This window comes from Chrysemys picta, chromosome 10 (assembly GCF_011386835.1).
Source record: "Chrysemys picta bellii isolate R12L10 chromosome 10, ASM1138683v2, whole genome shotgun sequence".
NCBI lineage: Eukaryota > Metazoa > Chordata > Testudines > Emydidae > Chrysemys > Chrysemys picta.
Genome location: NC_088800.1, coordinates 72,767,197 through 72,792,582, shown reverse-complemented (window position 1 = coordinate 72,792,582; position 25,386 = coordinate 72,767,197). Strand labels below are relative to the sequence as shown.

General features: G+C 39.4%; 1 protein-coding gene across 6 annotated transcripts; it reads right to left on the bottom strand.

Moving 5' to 3' along the window:
* Positions 1-520: 520 nt before the first annotated feature.
* Positions 521-23,415, bottom strand: DAGLB (diacylglycerol lipase beta). Of its 6 annotated transcripts, none has more exons than XM_042853200.2 (16): positions 23,397-23,415; positions 22,818-22,946; positions 21,658-21,809; positions 18,542-18,716; positions 17,585-17,846; positions 15,055-15,180; positions 13,419-13,546; positions 11,074-11,200; positions 10,545-10,628; positions 9,914-9,991; positions 9,399-9,479; positions 9,136-9,263; positions 6,749-6,817; positions 6,571-6,643; positions 4,928-5,181; positions 521-2,996 (listed from the first exon to the last, which is right to left on the bottom strand). In XM_042853200.2, the coding sequence occupies exons 2-16, from the start codon at positions 22,910-22,912 to the stop codon at positions 2,801-2,803; spliced, it is 2,028 nt and encodes a 675-aa protein (XP_042709134.2). In that variant the 5' UTR covers positions 22,913-22,946; positions 23,397-23,415; the 3' UTR covers positions 521-2,800. The 6 variants fall into 6 exon arrangements, with proteins under 6 accessions (XP_042709134.2, XP_005304770.2, XP_065415041.1 ...); XM_005304713.5 differs by having other exon boundaries at positions 23,266-23,402; XM_065558969.1 differs by lacking the exon at positions 9,399-9,479.
* Between the last annotated feature and the right edge of the window lie 1,971 nt (positions 23,416-25,386).

Below are 25,386 nucleotides of genomic sequence, written 5' to 3'. Positions count from 1 at the left end.
CTTGGGTCTCTTGCATCCCAGATGAAGTGGCTAATCTGCTCTGGGTCTTAATCTTGCCTGTTAGAGCTCTTTTACTTAGTGTATATGACTATAGCAGTGGTTCTTAAACTTTTGAACAGGTGACCCCTTTCACATAGCAAGCCTCGAAGTACAACCCCCACCCCCAATAAATTAAAAACAGTTTCTTATATATTTTACCCTGTTATAAATGCTGAAAGCAAAGCAGGGTTTGGAGTGGAGGCTGACAGCTCATGACACCCCTGAGGTGTTCTGACCTCCAGTTTGAGAGCCCCTGGAAGATAGCATGATGATTGTGGAAGACATGAATTCAAGACCCTGCTTCTCCCACATTGGCTAAGGCAGTAGGTGGTGGTGTCAGAAGCTACCGGTGTGGTGTTCTGCTCTTGTTCAATGATAAGTCATCTGTGTGTGTGTGTTCCTTCTGTGTGCTGCCCCAGTTCTGCACAGATAGCTGACAGCAGACCCTGAGAGAACCCCCAAAGACCACTCTAGTAAGGTATGAAGGAACGTAAGCCATGTTTATTAAACGAAACACAGTAATAGTTTCTTGTAGACTCTACAAGACATACTATGAATTTATGCCCCCAGCAATGGACCAGCTCAGTCAGTGGCAGGACTTTCCACTGCCCCCTAGGCCAGACAAAGATGTGCACTCCAGGACCTACTTTTATACAGTTACAGGACAGATTACTCATCACTACTGATGTATTGCAGTACAGTCCCTTGACTCATTGGGGGCTGTCTCCCCCCTTTGATCATGTTGGTTCAAACAAATCTATCCCTTATGTTGTCCTTTTGACCCTGTCTTTAATATGCACCTGCCTGTTCCTTGTTAGCTCTGTGGAGTGTGCTGATGCTATCTTGGCACAAGTCCCTCTTATTAGCACTAATGCATGGATGCACCTGCTTCTAGCAGCCCTCTTCTTGCCAACTTCTGTGAGTGGGGCCTGCCTCTGGCTCACAGCCCAGCTTTTGCTTAGCAATGCCTGGAAATACTTTGGTTCAGGCTTCAGGCCCTTGCTACAAGAGTTTGTTTCAGGGCCTCATCTTACTACAGGTGTCATCTCCCTGATCTTTATAAAACCTCAAACAGTTGTGGATTTGTCCCAGTGCCCAACAGGAAAACTTCTAGCCTTGCTGCTCAGAAAGACCGCTACTGTGATGTGCACAGGGACAGTTAATAGGAACTCTTACAAGCAGGGATTAAACTTCACACTAGAGGGGAAAAATCAAAGGAAGCATCTTGCCTTTGTTTTGGTACTACTGTACTAAAATCTGATGGCGATATTTAAGACAGGTCTAAAGGACAAGTTAGCGTGCCCTCCACTGGGAGTGCAGTGATACTTCAAACAGCAATAGGTCAAAGTGCTCTAGACATGATGTGAGGGGTTTGTCTTGGCGGTGTAAATCACTACACTAAGTACTTAAAGTGTTGCTGTAGCACAAAATCCACAACCTGCATTGCTTTTTAATATACAAATCAAATTTCCTGTCCTGTGTTACACATACACTTGCATGCTTCCACTGAGACACATTGAGATTTTATTTTGTTCCTGCTTGAAGGGGCACAGGAGGACTACCAAAACAAACTTGCACTACCCCACTACACAAATTCTGACTTTAAAAAAAAAAAAAAAAAGTAAAGGTACAATAAGGGACTGTCTCTGACAAGCAACATATGCTTTTTACAAAAGGATCACTTGCTCAGTACAAAACAACCAAGTTTAATCAGACATTCACCATACAATCAATTTAAATAGTGGAGTTGCAATGTATGGAAGGTAAGAGTCAGAGGGTCATTAGTCTCAGGCTGGATCTAGTGTAGAAAGGGTACAATGCTTCTCTGTCATTCCCTTAAGAATTTCTTTGGGGATTTATTCCTACATTCTAGAGTTTAAAATGAGTCCTTTAGGGTTAAAAACAAACATACAAAAATATTGCACATGTATCCAAGCAGCATTTTGAAAAACAAGAGATCCAATATTAGAAAATTGTCATGAAATAAATGAGATACCATGGAGGTATTTTCAGAAGGTAACTAGTGCAATCAAGACTGGCTGTTTAAAAACAAAATAGAAAACTATTTTTTTTAAACCTCTCTGCACTAGATTTGCAACTGCACCATCATTTACTACCCAATTTCCTTTAATGAAACTTCCTAGTGGCAGTGTTCATTTCTAATAATTATTAATACTGTGCTTTTACATAAGCACCTTTCACCCAAGAATCTCAATGCTTTGCAAAGATGGGTAATACCCTAATTTTACATCTGTAAAACTGAGACACAATGGAAGTTAAGTGACATGCTCAAGATAACATAGCAAGTCTGTGGCAGAGCTAGAATTAGAATTTAGGTGTCATGGTTCCTCTTGTCTAGCTCAATTATCTCCCTATGAATTGTGTTCGCAGTTTATCCAAATCCTTCGAGCTGTAAAATGAAAGATACAGTAATTTACATGTAACTGGCTAAGACTCATCTTACTGTCCCATTTCCAGAAAGGTTAGATTTGCTTCTGTCAAAATCTTGAATACATTCATTTTAACTATCTTATTACAGTTAGCCAGTAACGTTTACTTTTGCAGAACCTCTGCAGAGTAAAATGCATTTTGCATTATGACCGTCACCAAGACAACCCCTCTACAGTTTCTATTTTAGGCATGTTAAAAAAAAACAAAAAAACCCAAAACCCACACCACCACTTAAGTCTGAGGTTAAAGGCTCCTGAATACTTGAAGCCTAAAGAAAAAAAAAAATAGGGCTGTTCTCTTAGAGTTATAGTCATACTGTGTTGGTGTGAAAGTCTCCTTCTATTTGACAGGTAATACAAGATGCTTTTTCCTCAGTCAAGTTGTTCAGGGCTTTGAGCACAACATCTGGCATGTGATCCGTTATCATCTTGGGACTTATTAAAATATTGCTAAAGGCTGTTTCTTTTGACCATCTTGCAGTATATTTAACATCAGAAGAACACCACCTAAAAAGAAATATTTCAGTAAAGCCTTTTAGACATTTAGAATATCACATGAATTTTGATCTGTGTCCACTATACAGTGCAAATCCACATGTTGGCCTTAGAAAGCATATTGGTCATATATTTAAAACCTTTGCAGATTATTAAAGGATATAAACAAATCTTTACTCAGCTACTACTAAATATTTTATATAATTAGAAGAAAAAGTGAGCTTTTCAAAAAACCCTCCGTTTTGGCCTACTGTGCTCCAATTTATATCAATGGTAAAACAACGTCAGTGAGATCAGAAGTAAGCTAATTTGAGAACTAATCCTATTCCCACATTCTTCTTACCCTGAGTTACAGATCCTGTTCTATTGTAACATTTGTGCAGATGGAGTCTGTCGGTTTATTTACATAAACAAATGGAATTTCTCAACTAATGATGAACACATTAGTTAGTGACATCAATGAGCAGCTAATAATTTTTTCCATATTTCCATCAATATAAAACTAAACCAATATTTGCCATTTTCTACATCTGAAACTTCTAAAGGAACCCTTTTTTCCTAGTCTTTAAAATGGTTATTTATTTTTTATTAGCAATATTTCAAAATCACATTTGGGGCTAGATGGACTGGACAAAATAGTGGTGTGTTATTTACTGACTACCATTATGTTGAGGGTGCTTTTATTACATATCCAATATTAGATTAAATATTATAATACAGCTAATTACTGTGTGTCAGGCTGAACTGAGGAGGAAGGCTGGGGAGTTTATTAGCCCAGGCTATTGATATTAATTATCCACCCACTCAATTGAGACCATCCTCAGGTTATTGCCAAACAGTACTGATTTTTAAAGCTACAAATATTAAAAAACGAATGTGAAAGAAGAAACCAGAAAGCTAAAAGAAAGAGGGCTGGCAAACGGCTGAAAGGAAAGTGTTTTAAAAGAATTTGGCCTGTCCACCCTTCTTCATTTTCCTCCTCCCTTCTCTTCTGGTCAACAAGGAGGCTCTTTCTCCTCTAAATCATCCATCTTTTTGTGTCTGTTTCAAAATGGAACTAGGAGGGGTGGACAGAGGCAGGAGCCTTGCTGGCCCATAGAGTGGGAAGTGAGGAAGCAGGGAAGAGATTTGCCTTTTTTTAAAACTCTTAAAAATACTTCCTTTTTTGGTAGTTTCATAACCCCCATTTTCTTTGCTATTTGAGCATCTGTCTCCTTCCTGCTTCAACTCAAAGGGAGGGAGAAGCTGAGGCAGCAAGGTTCTTGCTGGACCAGTTTGAGAATTCCAAGTACAGGAGCCAGAAGCAGAGAGATTTGCATGCTCAGGCTACAGTTATTAAGGCAAATATGTAATAGAAATGGTAGTACTACATCATTAACACAAGTGCACCATGGCTGGGACAAGCCCATTTCAGTATAATGGATGGTATTACACCAACTTTGACAATAACTAGGTGCTCACTCCACAAACAATGGTAATGTCACGGTAGTGTGTAACAAAGCAATTAGCATCACCATTACAGCACCTAAATACTTTGTGATGCCTTATATAGTGCTGTACAGTAGGTGGCCTAGGCCAAACACATAACAAGTACCTGTCCTGGCTAGTTTACTGTTTAAAGGTGTAAGTGAGTAGAACAGATTCAACACAGAATGGATTTTGGTCATTACAGTTGCAATGTCACAAGACAGTATTCAGTAGAGGAGACAAAGAATGAGGAGGTTGTTCCCAGTTTTGGGGGTAAGCGTGAAATGAAGCACTGACTCAGAAGTAGGTTAAAGAATCAGGGAACACCAGAGAAGATTGGATACAATATATAAAGAGCATGAATAGATGTAGGAGAAGATGAGAGCAGAGAGACCAGAGCTCTTGCCTCTGCTTCTAAGGTGAAGAAGAGAAGCTTCAATTTAATAATTCAGTGAAGCATAATGCTGATCATTTACCTTCTTGAGCTGGTTTCTTCTACAATATGGATGATTTTTCCTGGGAGATAAAGATGAGGATACTGAGGTGGAGCATTTAAAGGAGATTCATCCTCAATGGCATTGTAAGAAGGTGACCGATGCATCATTAAACTCTCTTCAGCTAGAAGAGGCTGGGTTAGGGCATCTTGACTTCTACCATCTAACTCAGTTGGGAAGTTATCTGGATCTCCTCCAAACACTTCATACCAACACCCATACAACAGGATCTGGTACTGAGTTCAGAGAGAAAGAAGCAGAATATGAAATTTTGATGTTTATTTCCAAAGTAGTATTTAATTTTAAAAACACACACAAAATGCAAGATCTCTATACCCAAGTTTCTCCAAATTAAGTAGAGACACTTTTTTGTGGACTGAGCTGATATCAATTAATTAAGAAGGGTCAATTCAGAGGGAAACATCTGCAACTCTGACAATTAATTCCTCCCCCAGTTCTCCTATCCAGCTTGAATCCCCACATTCACAATCTCTAGCTGCCTATCAGCTTCTTTAAGTTTAACTCTCCACAGAAGGCCTCCATAGGGTCGCTAATCTTGGAAGTACACACAAATCTTGTGGAAAAACCCGCGGAGGATCTAGGGTTTAACTCTAGGCATCGATGGAGGGCAGTTTTTAACCCACTCCTTCTCACACCACAAGGAAGTCATCTTCCTGACAATTTATTGTTCCAGTCCTCCAGGAGGACCACCCTAAAGCCTCATCCAGCATGCGATCCTTCTCCAATGACTACCGCTCTGAGAATGCAAGCATAGCTTCTTTTGGAACTTCACCTGTGTTTCCTCAATGAGCAGTAAGGGCTGATGGTACAGCCAGACAAAGCCTTCCCTGGTGATGGGGAGAAGGAGTCCCTTCTACAAAATTCCCACCCCCTTTTGGTCCCAGAAGACAGGACCAAACTTAGCCTACTGAGCCATACTGGAGTCCTCGGTCATTGATCTATCAATCCCTCCTTAATCAGCTGCAGGGATCATTGCTGAGCAACACCAGGGGCACATTGTCCCACTACAGACACTTTGCACAGCCTCTGCATACTTCTAGTTCCTTCTAGCCAACATAGCAACAAATTGGGATGGTAAATAAACAATGCTGCCCTGCAGGAGATCCACCACTAGGTCTCCCAAAACACATGTGAACTTGACTGCAGCCTATAGCGTTTAACCTCACTAATACCAAAACCAAAAACTAGGCAATAAAAATTTGAGATTTTTGCCTTAAAAAAAGGCACTGAAAATAAAGATGTTTTCAACAAATCCCCTATTTTTGTAAGTAATAACGATTTACTAAAACTATTAAAAAATCTTATTGGATTTGTCACCATTTATGCTATTTGGTTTATATTTTGCATTTCCCTTGAGCAGCAAACTAGTCTGAATTATATACCCTATTTCAGCTCTCAGGTCTTATGCACAACCACAAGAGTTTCCAAAACAGCAGGGAAAGGTTTAAATAAGATGACACCATATACCTATGTTTCTATTTCTATTCAATTTGTGCTTTGGAACCCCCTCGTTAACAGAAAACAAGCCATCACCACACTAAAAGTTGTATCAAAACTACTTGACAATTCCCTTCGCTTTTATTGTTCATGGTGTGTTTTGTTACCTTCGGCCTGTTACAATTAGCAACTATTCTCACTAGCCTTCTCTTCAGGTCTTCCATGTTGGGCATACTTAACCTGTTTAACATACAAAACAAAGTGAAAAAAGCTTCTTAGGCCAACTGCTGGAGAATAACCATCTCTGAATAAAATGTAATGGTCCATTTCAAGTCACATCCTTACCTTGCAACAAGGTCCTTTCCAACAATGACTGACACAATGAAGCATTTAGAGTAGTCTGCAAGTGATTTGCTAAAAATAAATAAATAAATAAATAAATATATTTTAGTTTTGCTATGACCTATGTTATTTGTATAATATAATAATGTGTTGCAATAAAAACATTCAGTTATTTTACTGCACTTTTTTCTGGAACTAGCCTTTTAAGACTAATTCAAGAGCAGGTTATACTGAACCCCCTTACACATGCTAAATAATAGGGATGGACTAGATGACTTCTCATGGTCCCTTACAATCCTAAATTTCTATGATTCTATGTACAGGCCAAGATTAGTTAAGGATTTTGATTTGAAGCATTTACTTTCAGTATTAACAGTGTATTCGTTAACAGAATTAATAGAGTATTTAATTCTTTAATGGCTACACAGGAACAATGTCAGATGGGACAATTACAACTTTGCTGGAAAACTTTATTTTATAAATAAGCTATGAACAAGTTTCAGTCATCATCTACAAAGGCAAACCCCACAGTCAGAACAAGATAAGCCTGTTCAAATTTCTTTAATATTAAGGCTGTCGATTAATTGCAGTTAACTCATGCGATTAACTCAAAAATATTAATCATGGTTAATTACAGTTTTAATCACACTGTTAAACAATAGAATACCAATTGAAATTTATTAAATATTGTGGATGTTAGAGAGAGAGAGAGAAAGTACGTACGTATTTGGTGTTGTAATTGAAATCAAAGTCTATATTATTCTTGATTATCTTTTACAGTGTAAATATTTGTAAACAAAAGAAATAGTATTTTTCAATTCTCCGCATACAAGTACTGTAGTGCAATCTCTGTGTTGTGAAAGTGCAACTTACAAATGTAGATTTTTTATGTTACATAGCTGCACTCAAAAACAAAACAATGTAAAACTTCAGAGCCTACAAGTCCATTCAGTTTTACATTTACAGGAGATAATGCTGCCCTCTTCTCATTTACAGTGTCAATAGAAAGTGAGAACAGGCATTTGCATGGCACTTTTGTAGCCAGCATTGCAAGGTATTTACGTGCCAGATATGCTAAACATTTGTATGCCCCTTCATGCTTCAGCCACCATTCCAGAGGACACACATCCATGCTGATGACACTCATTTAAACAAAAGCAAAAAAACAAAAAAAAACAAAACAAACAAACAAAAAAAAAGAGTTAATGAAATGTGTGACTGAACTCTCTGGGGGAGAATTATATGTCCCCTGCTCTGTTTTACCTGCATTCTGCCATATATTTCATGTTATAGCAGTCTCAGATGATAACCCAGCACATGTTGTTCATTTTAAGAACACTTTCACCGCAGATTTGACAAAAAGGCAAAGAAGGTACCAATGTGAGATTTGTAAAGATAGCTATAGCATCAATCCAAGGTTTAAGAATCTGAAGTGCCTTCCAAAATCTGAGAGGAACGAGGCATGGAGCATGCTTTCAAATGTCTTAAAAGAGCAACACTCAGATGAAGAAACTACAGAACCCAAACCACCAAAAAAGAAAATCAACCTTCTGCTGGTGGCATCTCACTCAGATAATGAAAATGAACACGTGTCGGTCCGCACTGCTTTGGATGGTTATCGAGCAGATCCCGTCATCAGCATGGACACATCCTCTGGAATGGTAGTTGAAGCATGAAGGGACATATGAATCTTTAGCATATCTGGCACATAAATATCTTGCGATGCCAGCTACAACAGTGCCATGAGAACGCCTGTCCTCATTTTCAGGTGACATTGTAAACAAGAAGTGGGCAGCATTATCTCCTGTAAATATAAACAAACTTGTTGGTCTGAGCAAATGGCTGAACAAGAAGTAAGACTGAGTGGACTTGCAGGCTCTAAAGTTTTACACTGTTTTGTTTTTGAATGCAGTTATGTAACCAAAAAAAAAAATCTACTTTTGTAAGTTGCACTTTCATGATAAGGAGATTGCACTACAGTACTTGTATAAGGTGAACTGAAAAATACTATTTCTTTTGTTTTTTTACAGTGCTAGTACTTGTAATCAAAAATAAATATAAAGTGAGCACTATACTTTGTATTCTGTGTTGTAATTGAAATCAATATATTTGAAAAATGTAGAAAACATCCAAAAATATTTAAATAAATGGAATTCTATTATTGTTTAATTGCGCAATTTAATTTTTTTAAATTGCGTGATTGTGATTTTTTTAAATTGCTTGACAGCCCTATTTAATATATTAAACTTAAAACCACTACAGCTTCTTCTGTCAAAATACGAGCCAAATCCATCTCTGAAACAACTCCATTCAGTCATACCTGGGATGAATTTGTGTAAGTATCTTAATGATTTCTGTATCTTGCACTTAAAACCAAGTGTTGTATTTACCTTAACAATCCTCCTGGAGGAGAAAAGGCATAACATCTTAATGTTGGGAAGGAGTTTCTGAGCATGATGGCCAATATGGAAGCTGTTCCACCACCTAAACTGTGACCAACTATAACTAGTTTATATTCCTAAAGACAAAAACAGAAGAGTTATATGGTGAGGTTAAAAGAGAGACAGCTTGCTCCACTTTGGTTTCCAATGTAACTGAAGTGTTTTGTCAAACACTGCTGGCAAAATTGAATAATTTGCAAGTCAGGACTTACAGGAGCAATGGTGAAAGCCTGGTTTAAAATGCCATCATTTATTAGCCTTCTGTAGATGTAATTTGCTGCTTGAGTTATCCCCTAGAAGACAGTATTCTAAGTTAAGAGAAAAAAGTAGTGTCTAGTTGGAAATGCAATACACATATCCCTTTAAATGCAGTGTTCAAAGTACTGACTGCAAAAATGTGTGATAACCTAGTTAACAGTTTCAATGCTCTACTGAAGCCCAAGAGTGGCACCTGAATGAGTGTACTGCACATTTACATTTTTTCTTTTTTTTTTTTTTTTAATTTAAAGGGACACGGGAGGCAAGCAAAACACCAGGACTACAACATAAAAACTCTGCCTCCTGCATTGCAGAGAAGAACACTGCCAACAAGCCACCCAGACAGCTGGTCTACTCTGTCTCACAAAAAAAACCAGCTAATTCCATTTAACTGAAGAAATTTAGGGTTGTTAATTTGATTTTTTTTTCATTGAATAAATCACTTCAAATGGTTAAAGATGACACATGCCTTATGTACAAAACCATTTTCCAGAACGTCTTCGAGCGTCAGGTCTTCACACTCTGCTGACAGATCAGTGAGGAGATCCTGCAAGTAAATAACAAGACAGACCTCTTTTGCTACAGACATCTATTATGGGAATTTTCACAGCCCTTGACACTGTCTTTACGACAGTAATATCCTCAAGCAAACTTTGAGTCTGCAAGTAATTGCACATAGAAAAGAGAAGTATGAATGTCTCTTACTTACACATATCTAGAAACCCATCACAAAGTGCCCTTTACAGCTACTGTATATACAAACAATATTCTGATTCAAGCTACTATGCAAAAGCTGGAAAGTACACTGTACATACACCTCACATCATATTGACACAAAATTACCTTTGCCTTTCTCTCACTTGCCCCTTAAAATGGCATATAGGCTCTCAGGCATCCAAGAACAGACAGGCTTACCACTTAAGAAGATTATCTACTTCCCCTATCTCATTGCTGACTCAACTGTTGGGTTATTTTAAAATTAATTGTGTCACTGTAGCACTACGTATTTCGTCTAGCCACTACAGAGAAGTGTACTGTCTCCTCCAAACCATTGGGACATACCCATCTCCAGAGCCAGTGTTACACAACAGAGATGATACCTCAAAAGACAAGGTTCCTCTCACTGCAACCACAATAGCCTCCTTTTTGTGATCCAAAGCAACAAAAAATGGGATCTCGAAAATCTGAAGGATAAAAAATTAGATGTGTTTAATGAAGATACCAAATTTATTGTAGTTTCCTGGAAAGAAATGAACATGACATCATGAAATTCTATTTAGGCATATAAACTTTTCTTACTGAACTCAGGATTTTTAAAATCTATTGAAAGTTATCATTAGGATTGCTCTTATTCTTGTACAAAGTTACGCGAGAGCTTTTGTTATGTTTTGTGAAGTCTGTCAGTACTTAAAAAAATGTCAATGTTTGTGTCACTGTTATCTAAACAAGCATCCGTGTATTAGGGTTGGGGTTTTTTTTAAATGCTTTTAAAAACATTTTGGGTTAGTTGGGGCTTCCATTTTATAACAGGGGAGGGCAAGGAGAGGAAAGCATCCTCTTCCTGGTTTCTAACTGAACTCAAGAAATTACTGAGAATTCTCTTGCTGAATGTTTGTCCAGATTGTTTACCTTGTTATGAAAGCTGATATGAATGAAATCTCTGTACTGTAGCCCTGTTATTTTTAGGATGGATCCAAAGTGAAAGTTAAGATGATCACCACCAATTATATCAGAATCTGTTGGGCTGTTTCTGCAACTAAGGAAACATGGGAAAGAAAAGTGAACTTGCCAGTTCCAGCTAGTTACATTTCCTTTCAGAAAAAGAACTCAATTACATTCACAGCAGGGTTTCTATTGGGAGCACACTGGGTGTTTATACTATAAAGACTGGCTAATACACCATTGCTATAAATCTTTTCGCAGAGTAAACAAGGAAATTCCTAAGAAGATAATTTTTTTTTTTAAACTACATCCAGATAGAAATCATACACTTGAGGAAAAATTTCAAGTACAAAAACAATTCTAAGGAATGAGTTAATTTGACCCCAGCCACAATTTCAGCTATAAAATTATAAATTCATTCAATTTCTCCCAAGTCTTTATTACTGTATGTTGTGACATCTCAGGAGGATAAATTAACTTTATGGAAATTAAAGCTGGATGGAATATTCACTCCTAATGTCACAAATAATGGAGGCGACTATTTAAACAGAGAGATACTATATAAGATTACGCTTGCCTTCTTAGTATTAACTGACAAAGTTTGCAGTGTTATTGTAGCTGTGATGATCACAGAATATTGGAGACAAGGTGGGTTAGATAATAACTTTTACTTGGTCAACTTCAAAGCTGCCAAAGTTTGACATTGATGCACTTAGTATAATTTCCCAATCTATTTCTTTTTCTTAATTTTGACACACTTGTGTTACATTATGTTAAATATAATATTAACATACAAAGCTAGTTTATGGTGAGATTTACTTATGTCTCAGTGCAGATAGCCGCCTGTGCAGAGACCCATTAACTTGGGGGAAGACTGTCTATACAGAGAGAATTTCAGGATCAGGGTCTTTAACAACTGACTCATTCCTTATATAGAAGCAAATGGTTCCACTGTAAGACAAAGAGGTCTAGGAGGGGAATCTTGCCTGATTCCCCTAAATAGAGAAAACAATCAATGTACTTCCATTTATACACACTCTTGTCTAAGCAAAAGCATACAAGGCCTCAATCCATCTTTTTCAGTTTGGTTTGATTCCAACAGCCCATGACCCCATTTTGAGGAATGTCCATTCAACTCAATCAAATGCCTTTTCAGATACTAACATTGATCTGGCTGAATGAAGACCAGTAACTCTTTACACTGTTTGCAATCTTGTTTCTTTGTTTTCTTGTGACCATTGGGTCACACTCTTTGTAGCTTGCACAGGCTGAGCTCACTGCAAGCACCAGGTGCTCCTTGCATCCTTCCACTCCATCCCACAAGGCCCTGTGTGCTACCCTCCTGTCCCTCTTTATTTCAGGTACTCCCTGAAATTTCCCCATATTCCCCGCATGCCAGCAGCTTTGTGTGCACCTCCATTCCTGTCATACCCTCCATACTAGGAGCTCTGTGTGCACCCTTTTCCCTCCATGCACCCCATCTTCCCAGTGCTGGAGCTGTGTGCCCCCCTCTACCCACACCAGGATACCCCAATCTCTGCCTCACTAGGTTCTGTCTCCCCCCTATTCTCCATGCTAGTGGTCTTGGGTGCTCCCCACTCCACTCATACAAGGTCCCTCTATTTTCACTCCACACCAGGGGCTCTGTGTGCCCTTCCCCCATTCTGTCTCCCAGGCCAGGGGCTGTGTGCACACTCCCATTCTCCCATGCCCCAATTCCCCCAAACCAGTATTTTTTGGGGAGATAAGTCATTCAAGGTGCAAACATGTTAAACTTTATTAGGACAGGCAGAAATGAGACAGAGGTAGTTTTCTGCTGGAAGGCATTAATGGGTGCCATTAACCAACTGTTTGATTTTATAGACAAATACAGAGGGGCTTAAAGCTGTTGCTCTATGTGTCTCCCATTCCCCCTTTCAGTTGTCCAATTCTATCCAAAATCAATAGGATTCTGGTCACTAATGCCCACGAACATTCTCTGAACATTTGTAATTAATCAGGTGCAGTGTTCAAAATCTTCTTGTGTTAATAGCCAAACACAGAAATGCCATCAAGTTCAGTGTATGGCTTTGTAAGTTTGGCCAAAGAAAACAGCTTGCCTACCCTTCCAAAATCTGAAGTAGTATTTTGAAGGCTGGTTTCCTTTTACTCAATTTGCGAAAGACAACTCTAGCAATCAAGCTCATGTATACTTATTAATAGATAGAAATTGACGGAATAAGAGAACTTCTATTTAAGTGATTTGTACTGATATGAAAAAACAAATAATTAAAAAAGAAACTATGCACTTTTAAAATCTTATACCAACCTACCAGTCACCACTAAGCTTACAGAGTGCAGTAAATGGGTTAGTGTAGATGTAGTAAGGCCATCCATAAGCAGCTGCAGCAAACTGCATGTAGTGAGCAGCATTTTCTAATTCAATATCCAAATCATCAGTCTGGAGGGGGAAAGAAACAAACAAAAAACAAACATGTAAGGCAAGCCCAGGATAAAGAAGGCAGATGCACACCATGCCATTGTAACACTAAGGGCCTAGATCTCCCCACAGACCCAAATAGTCATGGCAATGATGTTTATTCTTTTACCTTTTCACTGTAAGCCCCAGGTAAGTAAAACAGAACAACTGAGAGGAAAGAGTTCACACTTAGGCATATTCAATTTTGTTATTTAGAAAAAGTTTAGGGTTTATTTGTTAATAATAAAGTCTTGAAAATGGAGTCTTGAAAAATTCTAATTATTATTTAAAGTAATTGTTCAGTAACAGTACCAAGTTTATATGTTTCTATACTTTATTATGCACTGATAAACATGGAACTGAAAATTAAATGTTCATTCTAAGGGGTGTAGGTGGAGGGAAAGCTACAGATTATGTAACAGATAATTCTCACAAGAGCTTTTTTTCCTTTGCACAGAACCTACCACCAGCTGAATTCAAAAGGAACTATCTAGTAAGTGGCGTGCACTTAAACTGTTTCAACTGAAGTGGAATAATCTACTTCGGTTAAAACGGTGCATTAGGTGAGAAATTAAAGATTACAAAAGGTACAAAATAATTTACAAGAGATTTTTCCCATTTTAAGCCATTTAAGAGACGGGTGGAAGATCCCAAAATGAAGTGTCACTCCTGATCAGCAAGCATTAAACAATAACTGTTTCTGTTTCTCATCCTGTCTGGATGTTGGTTACTTAGTTATAATTTGAAAGACAAGTACAGTATAATGACACTCCCTGGGTTACGCAAACCTGACTTTAGCAAATCTGCACTTATGGAAAAAGTTCCGTAAGCTTTTTTTTTTTTTTGGGCACATAATGGTCGGGTATACGTTCCCGACTTGCGCAAGGCATTCCAGAATGGAACGCTTGCGTAAGTCGGGGAGCATCTGTACTGCAAGACCAACATTTTCAGCTTTATGCTCATAGAACTGGAACGTCATCTTATTTGTTTCTGTGCATATTTTTCTTGGTGATCCAAAAAAACCTATAATTTTCACACATATACCTACTTCCCATTTCAAAATTTCATATTTATCAATATAAATGAAAACATAATTGTGGGGTGGAATTTTTGGAAGTGCCTAAGGAACACAACTCCCATTGTTTTTCAATGGGACTTATTTTCCTAAATCACTTGGATGCTTTTGAAAATCCCACCCTTATAGCCCAGTTTTGGTGGGAGGTTTTTAGTTTATAATCATTTTCTAGTCATTTTTACTTTCAGGTTCTCCATGTATTAGTACAATTCAGCAATGTTTTGATTGCAAACTTCATAAGAGGATTTTTATTGGATTACAAAATTTCCTATTTGAACTTAAAATACTGGAAACTATGAGCCTTAGATTTTGTCAAAACTAATTTTTACAAAACTTGCATTTTAGTTCAGTTTGACAAGACTCTGTCCCTTAAACAGGCTGTATGACAAAGCTGTTTTTTGGTAGCATATCTTACCACATGGGATAGGTGGGAATGACACAGGACTTCTTCAGGCTCTTTTGGGCAGTTTTCCACTTTATCTTGCTCTTGATGGAGCAGAGTGAAGCCTGCTGCTATGTCACTAGGCACCAGATCAGTGTCCTGCCAAAGAAAATGGAAAACATTCTTTAAAAATAAACCCACATCATCACAGGCAATCCACTGAAAAATGTAAAGTGATTTTCTTTTGCAGTTCTATAGTAAATACATTTACATCAGAAAGCAAGGGTGTGCTTGTGAAACATTCACATCCCCATCCAACGCACTCAATGTTGCATCTTTAAAAACTTTCTGCAAATAAAAGCCACATACATAAATTCCAATGTAAAAAAGAAAGTTAAAAGCATCTTCTTTAAAAGGCCTATGGAGCCCTAAAGCAAAACATGATCTGAACATGACTAATAATTGTCACAAGCAACTTAGGGGGAAAAAAAAACGCTTACCTCCCTCTACAGCTACTATGTAACTTTGAAGGAGTGCTCATGCTGTTATTTGTGATATGTGACTAGCAAATACTCCTGCTCTGAACCTATGGCAAGGCACATAGCATTTGCTTACAGATCTTTAACAGTACTGTAGATACAACCCTGTCATTTAGAGCTCGATCCTGCAAAGTGATGAGCACTACAGTCACAAATGAAGTTGATAAGAAGTGAGGACACTCAGACCCTCACAGGATTGGGTTCTTAGGGTGCCATGAAGATTATTCCATCTGTAAAGAAACCACATTAGAAGGCCAGGGAGTATGGTAATTGAGCTTTTCATCACAAGATTTTTTGTTCAAATTGACTCTAGGTCAACAGTGATCATTGGAAGACTCTTAGCAACTTATGTGAAATGAGACTGGCAAAATAAACATGCTATATCATGAGTAATAATTAGAAATATTGGCAGAAGGATTCCCCTTCTATTAGCCATGAGAACTGGGATTTTGAAGTTTGACGGCAATGGGAAGACTCAGCAAAATCAGGACGTGGGCACTTCCTTTTCTACCATGCATAAGTGAAGGGGGGTTTACAGAGGAAAGGTCCAGGTACAGAGGTGGGGAGGTTTTAATTCAGCTGCACAGGATGACTATTCCCCTTATCAAGGCTCCCTCTAACATCCTACAACCCACTGACTTGGAGGCAATTATAGAGCAGCATGCACAGACACCATTTTAATGAGTAAGAACCTCTCCCACCAACCTTGAGTATGAAAAGAGATCCTAAGGTCACTGCTGAACTCTACTCTCTCACACAGCTGTATAGCATGATGGCAGTTAAGTCCCAGCTCAATCAATACTACGCAGACCTTAACTTGTGATGAGCTTTCTACAGAGTAGCTTTCTTGTATGGGCCAGTTTGGTATAGTTCAGGATGGGAGAACTGCCTTAACACACTGTTAATGCTGACATTACCTCTTCATAAGCTCAATAAATTAATGTAGCTAAATTGTAAAAAGCAACAGAGGGTCCTGTGGCACCTTTAAGACTAACAGAAGTATTGGGAGCATAAGCTTTCGTGGGTAAGAACCTCACTTTTTCAGATGGCAAGTTTCTTCATGAAGTTGATAGATTTCCATTCCATATGGCTAAATGCAGTGCCTTGCATGGTGTCAAGTATCAGAGGGGTAGCCGTGTTAGTCTGAATCTGTAAAAAGCTTTTTTTTGCTTTTTACAGATTCAGACTAACACGGCTACCCCTCTGATACCTGTAGCTAAATTGTTTGCTGTTTGTACCATTCCCTACTATGGTCAAGGGGAAAAATGGTAAACTCTGGATCCTCACATACCGAGGTTAAGAAAAATCAACCTCATTCCCCTGACTAGGGAATTGCCCAAACTGAAGAGAAAAATAACTTCACTAGCCGAATTACAGCCAATAGCTTTACTGGGAAATCTAAATTCCCAATATAGACAAGATCCTAAACTCAATTAATACCACCAGGCATTCTTAGAGGATCATGAGAAAACTCCAGTGGAGTTGGTTTTTTTTTTTTTTTTTTTAGTGAAGACAGTGAATATGTTTGTACAAGGAAAAAAGTAATGGTACCAATTTATTTTTTAAATGCAAGCAAGCATGATATTACCGGAAAGCAAGTTTGTGACCAAAATATTGGTGAAAAAGTGGAGGCAAATTCACTGTTGTGAAGCTATTGCTTATCTGGCTCCTATGTCTGTGAAGTGCCAAGTGTGTTAAAATAAAGTAGTTTGAAAACAATGGTTACTTGAGCATGTGACTTTTCCAAGTTTGAAGTTTGTAATTTGTTAGTTTGTGCAATTTTGCCAATCTCTTCCCCCAAGAGGGCAAAGGAACCCATGTTAAAAGGAGGACAGCGTGGTGTAAGTTTTCTGTTTCAGAATAGAGCTGATAGGTATCAAAAGCCTGATTCTCAAGTAAATGGCACTGCTGAACTCTCACTGACCTAAAGGCAAGAGCCACATGTGAAAATGCTGCAGTATTGAGGATCCAGTGTTTAGTCAAATGGCATGATAAGAACAAATAAACAAATCTTTCCATCTTACTGAGAAGTAGGTGCGGAAAAGCTCTGCAATACTTGTAAAAGCCACTCGGTGATCATCATCTTGCATAATACAACAACACAGTAACCTGATTCTCCTCTCCCAGACTCTGGTTGCGGTCTTCTTGACATTATAAAACAATTGGCCTGATTGACTGCTTTCCAAGTTGCGATTTATATCATCAGCCAGGTACAGTGTCTTTTTCCCCCCAAGTGGATCAAAGACAATTACAACTGCAACGATGGTAAAGAGGATGATAACCCAGCTGCAAAACAGAAGGGTGTGGGAGGAAAGGCTTGGTGAACCATGTACTCCTAAAGTACTGTATACAAGAGCATGCAGCTATAGCTCTTGTCAGCTATACTTCTTGTCATAGAAAAGAAAATACAGTTTATTGTGGCATACCACCAGCACACTCACTTACTGGTACCGATGATGGCTTTGTAATAGGGACACCAATACACTAGGAACAGGATTGAGACTGCCAACTCATTTCACATAACACACTAAACCTCTACTGCAATCACCACTGATGGATGACTGTTTTGAAATAGCTACCTTAAGTTGGGGAAGGCTCCATATGCCATTACCGGTCTCTTAAGGCATCTATTCCTGCTCCTCTGTTTCTCTTCTCCCACCCTCTTCACATCTGTCTGATCGTCCATCTTTGTTTGTCTTTTTGACCCCTTCTCAACTTTACTCTTCATAGCTTTCACTTCATCCCCAGCTTTGTAAGGGAGGATGCCACAACATCTCTCAGGTAATTAGAAAAGCACAATGAAAACAATGAGTTTATTCTAGTCTTTATATATTCACTCACTATAAAAATCCTTGTTTAAGGAACTCCAGTAATTTAAAACAAATATCCAAGTTTTGAGTGGTCAGAAAAAATCTTCACTGGATATTTAAAATATAAATGCATAATATAAGCTTAGCTTAGTTTTCTGTTAGCATCTTTACCTTGCAATAACTGTCCAAAATACGACATTTACCACAGTCCTTTCACAACGTACATCAGTGTCCGACACCCATATAGCGCCCACAACTGCCCAGACCAATTCTGGGATATAAAGACCTAGCCGAGTATAAATCAATTTAGGAAGAGATTTCCTTGGCCCAGGGTTAGAAATTGTTCCTGAAATTACAGATGGAATTTAAGTAAAAAGTCACTTATGTACATAAAATATCCACACACAAAAATCAGTGTTTTTATGCTATGGTGCCCACTGTGAAATTTAATCAAGTATATAAAAACCCAACAAACAGATTTTTAAAGTGAAGTTTCGAAGAAGTGAAACTGTAGACCATAAAATGTCTTAGAACTGAATGGTGAACATCTTTAGCATTTTTAATGGTTTAAAACTGGAAATATTGAAATCATTTCTGCTTTCTCAGAGGAATTTTTGTATCTGTTGTTGGACACATCTCATTTCCCAGAAGATACATTTCAGCCTCAGCCTGTTCACATAGGACCTGATTCGACTCTCTAGGCCAGTGGTTTCCAAACTTTTTATGCGCAAGATCACTTTTTGAATTTAAGGGCAACCCAGGATCTACCTTGCCCCTTCCCCGAGGCTCCACCCTTTCCCCAAAGCCCCGCCCCACTCTCTCAATTGCTCGCTCTCCCCCACCCTCCCTCACTTTCACCAGCCTGGGGTAGGGGGTTGGGGTTTTGGAGGGGATTCCTTACATTTCTGGCAAGCATTTTTTGCTTCTACATATTATAGTGGCATAGAACAAGTATTTCTATTTGGAGTTGCATCTTTAAAGATTTACAGGTTTGTCCAGTCAACTTAATAGAGATCAATCTCAGAGTTTAAATCACTGATCTTTATTCATGGACTTTTCTCAAAGTCACTTTAGCTACAACAAAAACCCAATCACCATACAGCTTATTTTCTCAATAGGTCTGGGCTTACTAATAAGGCAGTTAAATACAAGAACACAAGATGATACAAATTCTGTTCAGATGTCTGTGACTGCAATACTCCATCTTTTTGGGCAAAAGAGCAGTCAAACATTATTCTCCAAGTCCACCCCAAAAATCTCTTTGGAGTTAGCTAATTGTTCTAACCCAGTCCCCTTCCTTGGGAGGGAATCATGTTGTCTGTGATGCATCCACCCTGCATAAGGATGGGACCCAAAATGCACACATTCGTGTCACAGTTTGGGGTACCACCACCAATCTACCATCCAGCCTTGTCTCACTACTTTAAAACTATGAAGAGAGTTTGAGTTTTTTGTTTTTTTTTAAATGAAATTGTGTTCTAGCAGAAGGATCTCATCAAAATAGAAAAGTGGCATCTGTCTGATAAAGAGAACCAAAGCTACCCAGGTCTGAAATACTAGAAACCTTATTGTATTTTCTGTGAGTTACAAGTAGTTCATAGAAGGGCGGGGATGAGCTCAATTTATAAATACTTTTTATACTGTGAGATTATCAACTACAGAGATGTTACTGACAAAACTTGTCACCCAACAAACTAAAAATGGCAATTTACACTCTAATGCGGCAGATATTGTCAAGCAGACGATAGCTTAATTAATTGAACATTTCAGTGCCTCAGATGGTGATGCATGTTACTCAGCCTAACAAACTTCTGTCCACCCACTTGATCCAGGCACGTAATTTAACTAACAATGGATTATTTCACTGTTACTGTTTGAAAGTGCTTGAATTGTTTCTATTGGGGGGAGGAGGGGAAATAATGTAAAAGTATCAATTGACTCCAGATATACGAGAGACTTATTAGATTATCTAGTCCATCTTCCAGTTTCCTTATTGCACATTTTCTAGAGTTTTCTTCACTTTAGTTTTAGAGACATTAAGTAACAGGGTTTCCACCATTTCCCTTCAGAGATATTGTTTTTAATTGGGGAATTCTCTGTTAAATTTCCCAGAGATCCAATCTCTGTTTTCCCTTTCTTAATTTATCTGGTGATTCCTAGTTATATGCCCTTAAATTATGCTGAATAATCCTTCTCCCTCCTTGATGTTTATATACATGTATTTATATATAGTTATATCCCCAATCGTCCCCAAACTTGTAGTTTGGGCAAGGTACCTACATTGATTTTTAATCTTTCATCAGATCAGTCCCTCCAGATGCCTAAATATTTTAGCTGTTTTTCTATGATCACTCTAGGATGGTCCAATGGTTGGGGCACTAGCCTAGGACTTGTGGAGCAGGGACTTGGACTTGGGTCTCCCAACAGACTTTCTGTGTGACCTCAGGCAAGTCACAGCCTCTCTGTAAAACGGAGATCATACTTTACTGGAGTGTTGTGAGGATAAATACACTAGAGATTGTGAAGTGCTCAAATACTACCCTAATGAAGGCATACAAGTACCTAAGACCGGTATTAGGAGGGTCTATCTTTCTGGTAATAAGGCTCCCAGAACAGAACACAATATACAAAGGGACCATTACAGGTACCTCTCTGTCCCATGATAAGGTGTCTGTGCATATGCTCCCATATCATATTAGTTTGCCTCTCTTCCTCAAGCTGAAACTCTTCCTGTTTACATAATTATTGTATTAATAAGACACTGAATAATTTGTGTGGACCACCTTTCTATATACTTTTCCTTAACAGCCTACTGTATCTGATACACTTTTGATGTGTGGTGCTGACTGTGACTATATAAGGCTATGTTTATAAGTACCATTACGGAGCAGATGGATTCTGCATAGCTGCTCCTGGAAGTCTGTCAGAGGTGTTAAAAACAGTGCATCTTTTCAGATTATTTATTAGTGAACTAGTAAATTGCTGGAGGTGGAAGTAGCAGCATTGCTGAATCTGATTTGGTTGAGAGAGGATATTTTGGAGTTCCCCTATTTTATAGTTATCTACAGGGTGTAGTAAACTGTTACCTCTATTTGATTATTTAAGGTTAGCAGAGTTTAATTTATTTGTATTAGGTAGTATTAATACGGAGAAGTGGTTACTATAAATCTTATTACTGTCAGGGCACACAGAATGTTTGTAAATCTGTTCTATTTTAATGGCAAATATAAATAAAATATATAAATCCTACTACTATAAATATCAGGTATTGCAGACTAAGTATTTACCTTGCATACTGATATACACAATAGCAGATACAGTGCATATTATGACAGCCAGGAGAACGAGGAGGACAAGCAGGTAGCTGTGCAATAATCCCCCTCCAGTACAGTTAAATTTCCCTTTGTGAATGGAGTACAAAATAAGAATTCCAATCCACCTGCAGAAAAACAGTACCATAAGTTGTCACAGCTAGGAAGAAACATACTTCACCACAAAGCTAATTCAGTCATAAAAAATTATCCATCTTCATTTAAAAATAATTCATAAAAAGGGCGTGTTCCCACAATGAAACTCACAGAATGTAAAGACCCCAGTAGAGTATATTGCAGTAACCACAACAGAGACTACAAGTTCAACAATATCCTCCTTTTTTTATAGCACCTTTCATTCAGATGGATCCCAGAGCACTTCAATGATGGATGAAGTTTATCAGTTTAAGTGATGCAACCACATCTTGAAGTAGTAGCAAATGATTACTGTGTAGTATGGTCTTAATTTAGTACAGCATGCAAAAGTTACATTACATGTCTCATTCTCAATATGAAAACCCAGGTTATCAATACATGATAGGAAAAAACCCTCAATTTCTCTCTCACTTCTATGTAATAAAATGCCAAATGAACCAGACAGTCTCACATCGCATCTAAACAAATATTCCTAACAGCATACCAACTCAGCAGCTTCCCAGGCATGTGATAAAAATCAACAAGATAATCTACAGATACATAATAGCAATTTCCTAAGGAGCCCAAGGACTACTCCAATTAGCATGAAAGTTAACATACATTTAAAATAAAACAATTAAAATAACCCTAACATTTGCATAATCCTTTATAGAGGACTAGAAATCACTTCTCAATAGTTAATCAGCCGCTGATCAATTTTGCCTTCAGCCTGCTGTCACCAGGAGGGAATGGCTGCAGGCAGAACACTTGAGTCTGTCTGTATCTAGCGGTTGTCTCTTGTCTTATACACTGTAAGCTCTTTGGGGCAGGGAACATCTTTTTGTTCTGTTCATACAACACCTAGCACAATGGCATACTGGGTTCTAATAATAGGGCACTGCAGATGTACAGTGCACCTTCCATGGCAGACCAGATCTCCCAGCTGCATGGTTCTCCTCCCCTTGGAGGGTGGTGGGAAGAGAGGATAGGATGGCTCTTACCAGATCATTCTGATGAAAAGTTCAAAGGCTCCCGGAAAAACAAAGTCATCACTAGCGATAGCCCAGCGTCTCCCAAATATCACCATTCCAGGCATCTTGGGGACCCTACCAGTGCTGTGCCTGCTCCTCCTGCAGGAAGCAAATGTACTGATGACCCACACATCTCCTTACCCTCACTAAAGCCAGGAGCCTGCCTCCTACCACAACTAGCCACCATAACTCAGATTACTTCTCTCTGACCACAAGCTACGCATCTGCCCCCTTTCCCTGCCCCCCTTTCCGATCCCTGCTCCTGAAGGGCCGTCCCCAGGCCTGCCGCAGCCGGGCTGCCCCCCACCCAGCCCAACCCCCCCGAAACACTTCACTGCCCAGCCCCAGCCGGGCTGCCCGCCTTCCGTCCCCGCACTTCCCTGCCACACCCCCAGCCTCCCAAGAAGCGACCCCGCACCAGCGAGACGCTCCCTGCTCTCTTCGGACAGAACGTCACACCAGTCCAAAGAGGATTTCGTAAAAACAACACAACGCCATGACGCAACCACGCAGCGTAAGCCCTTAGAATCGCGCAGTGCACACATTCACCCTTTCCCACCGGCGCATGAGTAGAGCTCGCGCGCTAGACGCTTTCCCATCCCGTTTCAGGATGGGACGCATGCGCAGGGCTTCTACGATCCCCGCCCTTCGAGCAGTCAGGCGCATGCGCAAAGGACGCGCGGCTCGGAGTCCTCTTTGCTCCCTCTCGCCCACGCCTGCCTAGCCCCGAGGCGCATGCGCAGAGCTCTCCCGTGCTGACAGGCACTCCCCTGGAAGTGGAGACGCTGAGAGACAGCAGGCTGGGCACCGGGCACTTGGCTGTCCCCCATGATGCTGCCCCCTGGCAGATGTGGCAGCTGGCCCTGTTCTGCCCCTTATGGCACTGTGACAACGATATGATATCACCTCACAGCACCATGCCATCACCCTACATGCCACTACAATGTGGGGTCCTGTGGGTCCCTCCCACACTGACAAGATACAGCAGGGTTCCAAGAATCTCCTTATTCTGATCTGTATCTTCTGGTTCACCAAAAAAAGTTGTGAGCTCTCAACTGAAAGACAGCGAGAACACTGGTCATCAATATAATTGTGAAATGTATGTATGTGTACTATGTAAGGAGTTATTAATCTGTACTAGAATATTATGGTTTTAAGCATACAAGTTAAAAGCAGGTCAGCAAAAGGTGACATGTCTTAGGCTCTTCTTCCAGATAGGAGGTAAGAAATGTGTATTTCTGTCAGGCTGTAAATGAAGCATTGTAAGCTAACACAATGGATGCCTATTTACAAACAAAGTCAAATGGCAATGAACTGATGTGAACTCAACAAGAAAGGAGCACACAGAAAAAGAAAAAAAGTGATGGGTGTTATCCTGTCTCTAAGTAAAGACAATGAACTTTGGGATTATTTCTAAAAGGCAAAGATAACATCCTGGCATTCTCCACCTCCATTCATGAAAGCAGGGTCTCAGCCAAGCTAGGCTGAAAACGCTAAAGAGGACTTTGGGTGACAAACATCTTTAGACAGGTGGTTAACTTGTTAGTTAAGTTTAATCTCTGGAGAGCATGTTACAATTTTGTTTTCTGTGTAACCATTTGTTTCCAATATCCTTATCCATTATCTCCCCCATCTCTTGTCTTTGATAAATTTATTCTTGTTTTCACTATGCATAATACCACAGCACTGAGATATATTCAAAGTGCTGGTCATGAGTTGAATCTTACAAGCGGGGGGGGGGGGGGTATCCTGTTCCTCTAGGACGAGTGGGCCTGGTAATTCTGCAAGTGTCCCGTGGATAATGGGCTGGACACTGCAGGGAATGCTCCAAGTATCTGGGGGTTGGTGTGTGCCTGTCACTACCTGTACAGAGAGACTGAGGTCTGAGAAGGCTTGGAAAGCAGTGCTGATGCTGCTACAGGCTGTTGGTTTCAGGGACCTGCTCCAAAGCAAGTAGAGCCAAAACTCTGTCACACTACATGCAAGTAGTGGCAAGGTGCCGCACAATCTTGGTTCTTGGGTACCCTTGGAAAGCGACATCGCTGCGTCAGACCCTGAGTTCCACTGTGAAAAATGACAGGGCTTGGACCCAAGTCAATCTGGATGCAGCTCAAGCCATAGACCTGAGTCAGAAGGTCTGCATAGTGTAGTCTGGACACATTAGCATGGCTCTGCTGGTCCAGCAGTTGTAAACCAGGTTTACAATGGAGCATGGGCTCCGAAACACCGAGTCCACAAGCCTGGGTCCCACAGACCTAGGTTTACAGTGCGGTATATACATACATTAGGATACCACATGATAAGGTTTTTTTTTTTTTTTTTTTAATAAGATAGGAAATTACACACACACAAATGATGTTAAAAGAACATTAAGACTGCACATAAAAGTCAAGCACTCAAAAGTTAGGAAATGCCAGAATTAAGTGTGCCTGTGCAACTTTAATTCAGCCCCCTTGTGGATATGGATTTATGATAGTCATAATTACATAATCACATAGTATTTTCCCACAAGACCCCTGCCTCATTCAGTTCAAAGAAT

Coding starts and splice junctions, on each gene's coding strand:
- DAGLB (XM_042853200.2), bottom strand. CDS start 22,912: ATGCCTGGAATGGTGATATTTGGGAGACGCTGGGCTATCGCTAGTGAT. Junction 21,810..22,817: donor CTTTTCATCAGAATGATCTG/GTAAGAGCCATC, acceptor GTTTTTCTGCAG/GTGGATTGGAATTCTTATTT. Junction 6,644..6,748: donor GGAAAGGACCTTGTTGCAAG/GTAAGGATGTGA, acceptor TATGTTAAACAG/GTTAAGTATGCCCAACATGG.